This window comes from Neopsephotus bourkii, unplaced genomic scaffold, assembly GCF_033783945.1.
Source record: "Neopsephotus bourkii isolate Nb327-2 ecotype Australia unplaced genomic scaffold, CSIRO-AGI_Nbou_v1 NB_1634, whole genome shotgun sequence".
Classification (NCBI taxonomy): domain Eukaryota; kingdom Metazoa; phylum Chordata; class Aves; order Psittaciformes; family Psittacidae; genus Neopsephotus; species Neopsephotus bourkii.
The window spans coordinates 4,366,893-4,380,139 of record NW_026902109.1 but is presented as its reverse complement, the minus strand read 5'-3'; the positions used below and the strand labels follow the sequence as shown (position 1 = coordinate 4,380,139).

The following is a 13,247-nucleotide window of genomic DNA, read 5'->3' as shown; positions in this document are numbered from 1 at the left end:
TGAACTGGGAAAAAGGAGGGCAGACTCACTTCTGTGGCAAGCAAGAACATTGTTCCTGCTGTTACACGAAACAGCAGCAGGCTTTAACAGCGCTGTGCTCTCACTTTGCATTAGTGTAGATTATTATGGAATTGTGGCTTAACAGAGAATTTTGTCCAGTGTAGAAAGGACTTCATACACAGACTTTGCACAGAGGCAGAATCTGCAGATTAGAAAATGTGAAGCTGAGCTGTTCTGAATGAATCGCCTATTTCAGGAAATTACAGTGAACACTTAAGCTATGGTCTCACTTTAAAATCAACTACTGATATCCTGCAAAGGAGACATAGCTATTTTGCTGAAGAAATTCAGAGTGAGTAGAAGGGAGTATTACAGTGGAACCGACATATAGAGATTAAGTAAACCTAAAGGAACCTTTTTATTGGTTCCATTATAATTTATAGCAGTGTATTTAACTCTCAATTAAAATTTTGTACTGTTTGCTAGTGGTCTGGTTAATGTCATGTTAAAGCTAACACGACTATTCTGGTGATGCTAAACTGGAAAGTAATTTCTCATCGATGTGGTATTTCAGCATCTGGTATACTGAGCTGCTGCAGTCTGACTCTTAGCTACTTACATAAGTCATGTATGTGCTAATTTAGATAGACTGGCTTATGTTTAATGACATAAGCAATTTTTATTCACAGTGTACTTATTCCTTGTTCTAGAGCTCCTGCCAAGGGTTGAGACAGTTGCTTCAACAATCTAAAAGAAATAATTCAAGTAAGTAGAACTCAAGCATTTGGACAGTTGAAGCGGGTTTTCTTGATAGCATAACTTTACTGATGCTGTTCAGTACACTCAGAAATTATTTGAAAAATGTGGGAAACACTGAGGTGGCAAACTGCTGATGATGCAGAGTTGTTCAAGATAATGCAGAGGAGGGACAGATATTGTGAAGAGGAGGAAGGGATAGCCACTAAAATGATAGATAAAACTCACTTGATAAAGTTACACAAAAAGTGGAATGTTGTATTTTCATATACACAGTGATGGACCATACATTGAGTGTAACTACTTGGGATAATAGTTCATTAGACATCAGCTTCAGTGTTCAGTAGTGATGAAAACAGCAAAAGAAACGAGTGAGAATTCCTGCAGATGAATAAAGAAAACATGAAACATAAGTACACTTCTGTGAGAAAGGATGCTGCACCCAGTCTTGAATACTGTCCAGTTCTGGTCCCCCAACTCAAGAAAGCACTGCAGAACTTAGAAAGACAGGTAGAGACACAGACTCATCAGCCTGCCTGAGAGGGAAGGGGAGACAGCATGGCTCTCCAAGTCTTTGATGTGGCATGGAGAGCTGGACAGCAGTCCATTCACAGCCTCATCGTATATCAGAACTAGAGGGTACTAGCAGGGGATGAGCTCAGCACGAAGAAAAGGTAATGGTTTTTCTTTCATGTAGTTTGGAATTAAGCTTTGGCCAGGAAGGCAGTGGATGGTAAAATGCTGCATAGTTTTAAAGTGAGTGGACAAATACACAGAAGGCAAATTCTTCCAGAGTTGGGAGACAGCTCATCCCCCAAGCTGCCAGCAGCTGGCTGGGAGGTGCCTGGTGGTTGTTGAGAAGCATCTCTGCATGTAAGTGAATTTCTTACTACTCATTCCTAGACAACTTCTGTAGTCACTCTCAAGCCCAGGATAAGGCTGGACAGTCCACTCGTCTGACCTTGTTCTCTTCTTAATATCCTTTAATTCTTGAATTCTCAGCGTCCCTTTATGTCTCTCTGCTGTCCCTCTGTGAGGGAGTGAAAAACTAACTTTCTGTCTTGTTTATCCCATAACTTCTTGCTAAATTGCTGGAGTAAATTCTGCTGCATATCGTACCTCTTCAATAAATATACTCTAGCTTTTTCGCTTAAGCTTTCTATTAAGAAAATTGGGTAAACTTCTACCTTTGTGGCTTATAGAAATAGAGGTTTAGCTGTTCTGTGTTGCCACAGTAGCTGTTGATTGTATTTCTGTCCTAGCTGGCTGGCTGTGGCTCACCTTGAAGGCTTGCTCATATTCTCAGATTCTGCCATTCGACAATATCTGGACTAGTTAAAAAAATAAATCACTTGAGTTGCTGTCTTTCTTTAGATGTACACATAAACAAAGATATGTGGATAGCCAGAATAACTCAGAACAAGTTTGGTATGAAAAGTGTGCGCCAGAGGGATGTACAAAATTTGATTTTGAATATGATCAAAATAAATGATCCTGCCCAAATGTGCACTCTACAAGGATGATATTTATGGTATTGTGTATCCAAATTATTATTACCAAAGAGAGGTATTGCCACTTTGGGAATGTCAGCTATAGCATATGATGAGGTATCATCGCTTTATACGGGAAAAGCAACGTGGCTTCAGGTTGGTCTGTCCTGACACTGCCTGTGGGCCTGGAGGAACTGTGACTGTTTCAATGCAAATTGTACTCTTCTAAAACCAAAACAGTCAAATGAGAAAAGTGCCTTGTCTTTTTACCGCACACATGGACAGAAGCACTTCAGCTGTAGTAGTCAGATGAGACAACTAGGAAATCTATTACCTGCCTTTGTGACCTGAAGGATGATGGATTATAAAATGTTTTTGGGTCAAGTAAGAGTGGTGCATTCTCTACTGCATGCATTATGAATCAGATTCCAGCTGTGTTTAACTCTGGGAAGTATGGTGTTATTTTAAAGAAAAGTATAGATTTTCTTCCTCTTCGTTGTCTGTCATTTTTCCTGGGTTGTGTGTCTGGACTATGTGTTTTCAGTTTAGAACTATATGAGAACTCAGAAAGGGCAACCTGATATTGTACTGAGAAACTAAGAGGTACCGAGTTTCTTTATCGAAGTGTGAAAGTCTAGAAACAAAAAAAAAAAAAACAGTACAAGCATCATCCTTCATGCTGTTCATGCTGAGTAACAGAATTAAATTCCTCTCCTTCTGACTTCAAGGAACTGTGCTGCCTCAGGAATGTAAAACTAACACTGACATGAATAACCTGTATTGTATATCAGCCATAATGGATTTCTGTAAACCTTACTCAAATGTATACGTGTTTCATTTTTTTTCTTTATTAAAAATACTGTACTGGTTGGTCAGTCACAACCAAGACTCCTTCTTAGGACTGGTATCTCAGAGCCATTTGCTTGTTTTGCCATTATTTTAAGGCTGATTGGATTGTGAGGTTGTGATTAACTTTAGGGTGGTGATACTTTCTCTCTTGACACAAATTAACTCTAAGCTTGATTCTTCCTACTAAGCCTGCACAGGTTCCCTCTGAAACTGTTCATCTATTGAAAACCTTCTCATTTACAGATTAATTGCAACCGTACTTTGGTCCCCACTTTTAATGAGATCAAGTAATTTAGATACTAAGAGCTGATCAGGCTAGGGGTCACATATGAATGACAGCTGCACGTCTGGCAACCAGAGAAGCTTTGATGTTAGTTCAATAGGGAATATGCTTGAAAACTCAGATACTTGGAGGTATTCAAAGAGTAAGTGAAATTCCATTACCTTCGTGCTTCTATCATCTGTGACTACTAACATATCTGTGGGAATTTTGCTAGTGGCAAATGGGGAGTTGGGTGAAAAGGCTGGGTGACCAACTTTGTGCCCTGACACAACTATGTGTCCATATTGCTATGGAGCTGGCAGAGAATATCTGCAATTTAAGGGCTCGCCATCTACAAGCAGAAAGGGAGACAGACTTGCTGGTCCCCATCCTGTATATGATAGAGCCAACGAGGAAGATTTAGCCTCTACTGCCCAAGTCCCAGCCTAATGTGTTTGAAACTTAACACTGGGGTCTTGACACCTTTGTTGGATGCCTCATACAGGCTATGCCTGTTAAAACACATTGGAAGAATAAACATGCCTTCAAAGATAATGCTCTAGCATTACCTAGCTTTAATGCAGTTTTTTGTCTTTTTACAATGCAACTCTGTTTCTAATTGTGAAAAAAACATGGATATGTGTGAGTAAGACTATCTAGGTATCTGATTTCCGCACCCTCCACCCCCATTTATTCAGTGGTATATTGTACTGTTTCATATTGTGTTAGTCTTTGTGTTTTATGGATAAGGCTGACACACGCAGTTTAGTAAAAGCTTCAGCACTCTGCTAAAGAACTTTAATGTACGTCATCTAAGGATACGTTCTGAATATCTTGTTGCTTCCTTCACTAAGAACAGAGTTTATTTTCATTGCTTTCTTCTAAGCTTACTTTGCAAGGTGGAAACCATTTTATGTCATTATAACAACTGCAGTAAGCATCCAAACCACATGCATATGTGTGCTCTTGTGGTGTGTTTTCATGTAGCTGCATTCTGGGATTTGGCAGTAAGTTTCCTGCATCATTTCCAATCTGGCTGTTGGGTTCCCAGTGGATCTGCTGTCTCAGGATTTTTATTTCCATTTAGTGGTTATTTTCCTCTTAATGAATCTTGTTTGTTTGCATAGAACACCTAAATATTCCTGTACTGCTATTTCTTCTACAGGTAAACAGGCAACACAAAATCATGTTGTACACCAGAGATCAGAGTATGATGCTGTCCCAGACATGCTTGTGGATGGGCAGGCACTGTTTGGGCAGCAGTATTTCTTACTCTTCCAGGCCTTGCATGTCCCATCGAAGAGAAGCATATTACATGTTTCCTACACTTACCAAAGAATAAACAAAATGATTCTTCCAGGTGATACGAAGAAGTAGTGATGAGGAAAAGTTGCTGTGCTTGGTACGTCAGCGTGCAGGACATCACTGTCAAACTGCCGTCATCGTGATTCTCATATTGGCCTGGGAAGGGATCCCTCATCTCCTGGCTGATACACTGTACAAAGAACTGACACAGAGTCTCAGAAAATACGGCTGTCCCACCAGCCGTAGATGTGCATTAAACGAAGAGTAAGTTACTTTAATAGTAAGTGATGGTTATGTTGCATGTTGTATATCCTGCAATAAATAACTCGAGAATTCAGTTGCTTAATAAAATAAATATGCAAAATCTCATTTAAAATTACAAACCACTAGGTGTCATTTCAGTATAGAACTTAGTTCCTGTCTTTCCTAGAGACCAGGCTCAAAGTGATAGTTGTACATGCTACACCCAGGGAAAGGGGTGGCAGTGAACTCTCCTGGTATTGCACACACTGCCCGAAGACAGTCAGTGTGCCCTTTGCACGGCTATGCTGAAGAGCTGCTAAGAGGGTGATACGTGACTTTTGAAACACTCAAAATTAGGATCTTCACCTCTATGCCTCTGAGAGGAATTTGGTTTGATTGTCTAGATAATATATTGCAACTGAGGCTCTGTAGCAGTGCTGCCTTTGTGCTGATTTTTGTGCAACCCACATTTAAAAGACTCTAATAGCTGTACAGTGACCTGAATCTAATGATCAAAGGGTCAGGCTGAGTAGAGTTGTTACGCTTTGATGTTTGGGGCACATAACCAAATAATTACTGAATTTGGGGGTAACCTTGAGTTGCAGAGGTATTTTCTTGGATAAAAATTTTATCCGACACAACAAGTCAAAATCAAGGTAGCATGGGTGTATTTATATATAGCTATGACTGAGGGTTATGTATTTATTTCTCAGAACTGGGGCTTTGGGGAGCTGAGACTATATTTATGGGGCAAAAAAGTGATTTCTCTACACATGGATAGTTCCTTAACAGAAAATACCTGGTTAAACAATATGTGTTATAATTCCCCATGTTGTTACGCTGTGTGTTAGAAAAGACATAGCAAAAAGCATTGCCAAAAAGAAAAAAAGAAAAGCCGTGTTGTCAGCTGACTTCCTGTGTCTTTATTTCCTTCATAGTCGTACTTGTGCATGTCAAGGACTTGATCCGGAAACTTGTGGAGCATCATTTTCATTTGGCTGTTCATGGAGCATGTATTTCAATGGCTGTAAGTTTGCCAGAAGCAAGAACCCGAGGAAATTTAGGCTTCTCACTGATGACCCTAAACAAGTAAGATTCATTTTCCTTCTTTTATTGTTTGTTTTTTTCCCTCCAAATACTTTGCCTAGTGATTTTAAGAACTGGAAATGGACTCTACAAATGTCCACCCCTTCTGTCTCACATACGTGTGCATAGCTTATAACACAAGCACCCAAATAAATGTTTTATAACTGCAGTATTTATAATTTTTCCACTGTAGAAAATCTCAGTGTCATTTATTATGTATTTACATACCATAAAATTGTCGTTAAATGCTTTTCTGTATGCATATTTAGCTCCACTGTGTAACTCTTAATGAAATGTTTATTCTTTGGAAGTATAAAATACACCAAAAGGTGTTTTCTAAGAGCAAGCCTGCACCTCAGAGATTCACTCCTTTTGCCTGGTCATAGAAAACTTTGTTGTTGTGCTGCTTTCACACTGCTGTCTGACCAGCTAACACTTGATCTTCTGTCTGCCACATAGAATAAACTGGCTTTTCTATGTTTTTTAAATTCTCTTGAAGGAATAAATAGTTGCCTACAGGAGTAGGCTACTTAATGAGGGCATTTTCTAGATGTGATCTAAAAGTGCACTCCTTTTTTTTCCTTTTTCCATGGAAGTTTTTTTAAAAACTACTTGGAATTCTGCAGCGGGGATGAGGGTTGCACAGCAGACAGGTACTTCACAAGTGTGTTTGCCTGTGAGGGAAGCATGCGTGCCCTTAGCCTACCACTCTGCAGAAGTCTCCAGCTCTAGGTGACAGTGGTGCTTGTGTAGTTGCAGTGTCCATGCAGGTTGTCACTGAATCTCAAAAGACGTTATATTACTGGTAAATAATTTTTCTCTTTGTTTCATTTTGTCATTAATTTTCCTAGCAGATACTTCTTTTAGCTAAATATTGGATATTGATGATTTTGCAGATGACATAAAACTAGGAAGTATAGAAAATTAAGAAGAAGATAGTTCGAAGTCCAGAAAGATTTGGATCATTTGAGGCACTGGATGGAGTGAGATGAGGTTAAGGGTATAATATACCTAGGTAAGAATAGTTCATAGGATAGATAATTAAGGATGTGTTACCTTCAATGCAGTTCAGAAAAACTTGTAGCAATCAACAGTTGTAAACTGGCTATAGTACAAGTTAAAAAATGCAGTGTCATTTTGTAATGTTACTGTCACATTTTTCAGTGTGATGTTTCCTTATGTTTATATACATTGGTCTTTATGATACATGGTGATAAGTGTTTTGGAAACAAACTAAAACAAGCTGTTATTTTTGCCACTATGCAATATGCAAAGCTGAAGCTGTGGTTGTCTCTCAAAGCCCAGCTCTTGGAGGAGAGCAAAGTAGGGAGTACGTCGCCACCATTTTTTATTTCCCAGTTAGTTGGTCATTCTCCTGGAAAAGCAAAAGTTTAGGAAAAGCATTTAGGGATTGTTTCTATAAATAAGACCTTAAATGTTACTCTGCCATAGAAGCTCACCTAACTAGTTCTGTGTTTATATGGCTTACCCCAAGGAAAGGAACATTACTTCCAAATCTAGTAGTGTCGTGGTTTAAAACCATCCAGACAGCTTGTTAATTCACTCCCCCCACTTCTTGCCCTCCCCCTACTCTCGGAGGGACGGAGAGGAGAATCAAAAAGAATGCAACTCCCACGGGTTGAGATAAGAACAGTTTAGTAACTAAGGTATAACACAGATCACTACTGCTACCACCAATGATAGTAATGATAAAGGAAATAACAAGGGAAGAGAACACAACACCCCATCACCAGCCGACCGATAACTTGCCCCCCAGCCCGATCAAGCAATGACCGATACCTCCTCCAACCCTGCAGTCCACTCTAGCCCATCTTGGGCATGACATGCTGTGGTATGGAATACCTCTTTGGTCAGTTTGAGTCAGGTGTCCTGTCTCTGCTTCCTCCCAGCTTCCCTCCTCCCTGGCAGAGCATGAGGCCCACAAAGTCTTTGGCCAAACCAAAACATCATTGTTTTTCAGCTCTGTTCCCAGCCGAAAGTCAAAACTCAGCCCTGCACCAGCTACCAAGAAAGAAAAAAACGACTGCCACTGCTAAACCCAGGACAAGTAGATATTTCCATAAAACCCTGAGTTTTGCACCTCCAAAAAACAAAATAGTTAACAAATGTTCCTGATCTGAGTTCTGTTGCAGTATTAGAAAATGTAATTCTTCCCCCAAGAGCTGAAATTAATGCTAAATGCTATTGGGAGTTACTCATATGCTTTAAAGAAAAAAGGCAGTGGAAACTTAGGCTTCTAGCAAAGCTGTATCAACATAAGTCAAGGCTGCATAAGCAGAACACTAAGAGAAGACCTGGGGCTCCACTCAGCATGTGGTGTAATTTTTATCCACTAGGTATTACCTCTCCATTTTGTGTGGAACATACCTCATTCCTTGACTGTATATGTATTGGAAGGGGGAAGATGGAGAAATTAGTTCCTTCTGTGTTGGGTTTCTTTGCCCTATCAGATATTCTCCATTGTTATTTGCTTGATTTATATTTAACAATTTTGGTACTTCAGTCATGCAAAAGTAGACTTATTTACAGTTAGTGACAAATGGCAACAGAACAGAAGATTAATAAAGTATTAGACACAGGCTGATTTGTCAGGCATCTCTGACCTGGGTTAGACTCTTTTAAAGCAAATTAAAGCACTCTAAATGTTGCCTTTCTCTACAGGAGGAACTTCTTGAAAATAATTTGCAAACCTTAGCTACTGATGTGGCTCCAGTTTATAAAAAGCTTGCTCCTGAAGCCTTCCAGAACCAGGTAGGTCTGTGACATTCAGCTGGTCTAGCTGTACCTCTGAACAGGCAGTGTGGTTTAAAAACAAGATGAAACCCTACAGTGTGTTCACGTGTAGAAGCCGCAGCTGTTGTGAATCCCATTGCTTGCTTACAGTGGTTGCTTTGTTTGGCTAGTTTTATAATACTGCACCTTTTTTATTTCATCTGGTGATTAAGTTATGCTCTGAGCTGTGCACACATAAAAGGCTTATGATAATACTGTAAGTAAAATGTTTTTACCATTTAAAGACATTTTGACTGTGGCTGAGCTCATTATCTCTTTGATATCCAGTCATAAGTGTTGCATGTTTCATGGGAAAATATGTGCTTTCCAGTTGTTCTTACAGGATGCATTTATTCAATCACAAGTGCAGTTGTGGCTCATGAAGTTCCAAGTCACTCATTTTCAGTCCCAAGTACCTGTAGTTTATTTTACTTTTAGGTGGAAAATGAACACATGGGCCCAGACTGTCGACTTGGATCCAAGGATGGTAGGCCTTTTTCTGGGGTAACAGCTTGCATAGATTTCTGTGCCCATGCCCACAAGGACACACATAACATGCACAATGGAAGCACTGTGGTATGTACGCAGGATTTTCTCATTTGCACTCTTTACTGTTGTGATTACTGTGTGTTTTAAAATGCTGCTTGGTTGGGTGGGTACATTTGCATTAAGTTTTTTAAGGTATTATGAAATTAACTGCATGTTGCCATTTATAAATTTCCATGTTATCTGCATACTTTTATTACTGGGCTACAAAGGACATAAGTTCATCTTATTATAGAGCAGATCAGGAAGGGTTGGGAGTGATCCTTCCTACAAAACACCTTAATTATTGTAAGACACCCAGGACTGGCCATGGGACAGATGACATACTCACAGTAGCTGTTTGAGGCAAATAATAATTAACCAAGGAGTTGTACAGACCTCTGTAGAGGAAGAGATAACAAACTGAATTGTTATTAGTTTACATCCCCCAGGGTCAATTCTCATCGAATTCACTTTTTCTTGCCCTGTTATGAGGCTTCACGTTAGTATAGTTACTAGTCAGAAAGTCATGGTGGAGTCAGGTCACTTTTGTGATCTTAAAATCTCAGCATGAAAGGAAAACCCACAGATATGGGGGTTTTGGTGTGCCTGGTGTATCAAATACCTTGCTGGATTGCTAGTGAGAAAATCATTTGGGAATTGGTTAGAAATTGAGACCATGGTCTTGAAGACAGACAAGCTCAAAAGAGAAAAGGCAAAATAAACCTGGCAATCTGATTCTTTTAGTAGTTAGAGCACTGCAGTGCTCTAAATAGCTAGGATGACATCTTGTACATCAGTGGAGGTGACAGTCAAGAATAATTTCTCTATCAAAGGATGCACATCTGGAAAAAATAAATTAATGGTAAAACCCCCCAAGTGATGCATAATGCAACTGCTCACCACCCACTGACCGATACATCAGCCCCTTCCAGGTAACTCCTCCCAGTTTATATACTGGGCATTATGTGCTGTGGTATGGAATGCTCCTTTGGCTAGTTCAGGTCAGCTGTCTTGGCTATAGCTCCTGCCTTCTTGTGTCCTTCCTCACTGGCAGAGCATGAGACTGAAAAGTCCTTGACCAGGGTAAGTGCTACTGAGCAACAACTGAAACATCTGTGTGTTATCAGCATTGTTCTTAGACTAAAGCCAAACAAAGCACTGTACCACCTACTAGGAAGAAAATAAACTCTATTCCACCAGGGCAATAGGGTAGCAGGACTCAGAATTCAGCAGGAATGACATGATGATGATCGAAATTAGGATTGTCAGTTTTGGTTTATAACCAAATCTGGTGTTAACGTCTGAAAACTTGTGGTAGGAACACAAACAGAAATGCATTCCAGCATCTACCTGGTCACCTCTGTACTCCCATGTATTCCAGAAGCTACTTTGGCTACCTGCTTAGTTTAAAATACATTATGACTTCTTATATATCACTGATAATAATGATGATTTACATAACTATGACATATTTTGTCCGTTAAATGTTCTATATGCAAGTAATACATCTAACTGCGGTGACAGTTTTCATGTAGGTGACTGCTTTCTGATAATGTGATAACAGAATGAGAAGGGTTTGCACTGCCTTACAAACATCAAACACACAAAACTTCATTTACTATTCTCCTCTTGTACTATGACTTTTTTAAATGGTAGTCACACTGTACAGTTTAAGATCTGTACAAAGTGTACTTGCCATCCTGCACCTTGTTAGTGCTGGTAAGATTTCTTCCTTTCCTCCTTATTCTGACACAGAAACTTCATTTATAAAATCAAAAGTTCCTCTGGGCTAAAAGGGTTAAAATAAATACTACATGAAGTGGCATTTTCACATGCTGCGAGCTCTTACCACCGCTACTCATGGTGTAAGCGACACTTTCTCATTTTCTCCCTTCAGTTGTTGGGGAATCACTTTTACCACAAATATGAGAGGAATGCTGCACAGTGCACCACAAGGAAAGGAAAACCGGAATCTATTTAAATTATTTAAACCAAACACAAACATGAGTTCAGCAAAGCACTCACATGAGTTTAATGATAAGCACGGAGTTTACAGTACACTTACAAGAATATATTATCTAATGAGCTGCCAATAATAATTTCCCTGATCTGTCTCTGCCAGAATTTCCAAAAACCATTCTGGTATTTTTCTGGGTATAGATGTTTTGATGTTCAACTGCATTATTTGTATATGACTGAAAATAAATGAGGCTGTCATTTTCATTAGCAGTGGCGGAAAAAAAGTCCTGGAAATGTCTACTGTAAATACAAGATAGGCTGAGAAAGTTGGGGCTGTTCAGCCTGGAGAAGAGAAGGCTGTGTGGAGACCTCATAGCAGCCTTCCAGTATCTGAAGGGGGCCTACAAGGATGCCAGAGAGGGACTCTTCATCATGGACTGTAGCAATAGGACAAGGGGTAATGGGTCAAAACTTAAACAAGGGAAGTTTAGACTGGATATAAGGAAGAAGTTATTTACTGTAAAGGTGGTGAGGCACTGGAATGGGTTGCCCAGGGAGGTTGTGAATGCTCCATCCCTGGCAGTGCTCAAGGCCAGGTTGGACAGAGCCTTGGGTGGCATGGTTTAATGTGAGGTGTCCCTGCCCATGGCAGGGGGTTGGATCTTGGTGATCTTAAGGTCCTTTCCAACCCTAACTATTCTATGATTCTAAGATAGAATAATTCATCTTAACTTGCACAAATTGAGCATTACCATGGGTGATTTGATTCACTGAAGTTCTTTCCTGGCTGGGAGAATCACGCCCTGAATGTAGCAGACCTAAAATTAAAAATTAATATTCCCTGTTTGCTCTGCATTAGAGTGAAAGCACTTGGCAGTTCCACAGAAGTGTAAACTGATGTGTTTATCTGAAAGAAAGAAACAAAAGTTATTTCTGTCTTTGAACTGAGTTCTTTAAGAACTTTTAAGTCAATAAATACATCCTCCATTTTTACTCAGACTCTGTTGTCATCTTTTAATGTTCTTCTAAGGGCCATGGATGTATGTTACAACTGCAGTGTTAGGGTACAGTGTTCATTGTGGATAGAAAGCTAAAAAGCTTTATAGTTATTAATGGAGTCTGTGAAATTAAGTATTTATGTATTGAATTAATTACAAAGGATCACATTCGTTGTACCTGTGTGAGTCCAGTTAAATCCCTGACATACGGGGTTTTACACTGTCCAAAACAACTCGGTTGGTGAAGGTGTCACTAGTTTGGTAGCATCAGTGTGGGTGTTTGTCATCCTATGGGGCACATTCCCTTTTTGCTGGGGTTCAGAAAGGAGAGAGTCCAGCTGCAATTATGTCTAGTCCCTGGTGCTATGCAGTCTGCAGCAGGCACTGTGGGAGAAGGGAAGAAGGTATATCTGTGTTTCAAGAGCAGCTATGACACAAAATTTATTATTGGCAGCAGAACTAAGTAGTGTCAATGAGCAATCAATCAACAAACTCTCCTGATTTATTAAAATAATCCTTTGCTCTTACAATAACTTACTGTACTTCTGTAGTTACAGCTCATCAAGTCACTGCATGTTGGTCCAGAGCTTTGCAATAAGTGATGGAATGTCTCTGAGTGGTCAGACTACACTCTGGACCATGCCCAGCTTGCTCTGTGAGCAACAGAAGTACTAGATCCTTAAATCGGTGCTTCAGATTATAACAAACAGGAGAAAAGATAAACCTCACAGGGCTGTAAAGGAAGGATTTTTGTTACTGTTCTTTTTCTTGTGAAAATGGAGAAATGTTAGAAGTTTAACTTTAGTCACCTGTGAGTTGCTGCAGAGCGGTTTGTGCGCCATACCAGTGTGACAGCATATGGTACAGAAATGCTGTCTAGTGGCACTTCCTCTGTGCGTATTAAGTGGTCAAAGGGCAGAGATGTTTGGGGTTCCCTCCTCTGACTCTCAGTCTTATGCATACTTACTCAGGGTGTAA

The 13,247-nt window shown here is 39.8% G+C and overlaps 1 protein-coding gene and 1 long non-coding RNA gene across 8 annotated transcripts in view; one reads left to right on the top strand and one right to left on the bottom strand.

The window, feature by feature from the left end:
• Positions 1-13,247, top strand: part of TET1 (tet methylcytosine dioxygenase 1) — a 98,636-nt gene that overhangs the window by 70,015 nt on the left and 15,374 nt on the right. For all 7 annotated transcript variants that reach the window (XM_061373955.1, XM_061373954.1, XM_061373956.1 and 4 more), the window contains 4 exons: positions 4,718-4,926; positions 5,844-5,994; positions 8,674-8,763; positions 9,223-9,360. In XM_061373955.1, coding sequence (XP_061229939.1) covers positions 4,718-4,926; positions 5,844-5,994; positions 8,674-8,763; positions 9,223-9,360 — 588 coding nt within the window. The remainder of the gene's footprint in view (positions 1-4,717; positions 4,927-5,843; positions 5,995-8,673; positions 8,764-9,222; positions 9,361-13,247) is intronic.
• Positions 7,128-13,247, bottom strand: part of LOC133223356 (uncharacterized) — a 33,654-nt gene continuing 27,534 nt past the window's right edge. Inside the window, exons 3-4 of the long non-coding RNA XR_009728534.1 lie at positions 12,024-12,178; positions 7,128-7,366 (exon numbers count right to left, since the gene is read on the bottom strand). This is a non-coding gene — a long non-coding RNA (uncharacterized LOC133223356). The remainder of the gene's footprint in view (positions 7,367-12,023; positions 12,179-13,247) is intronic.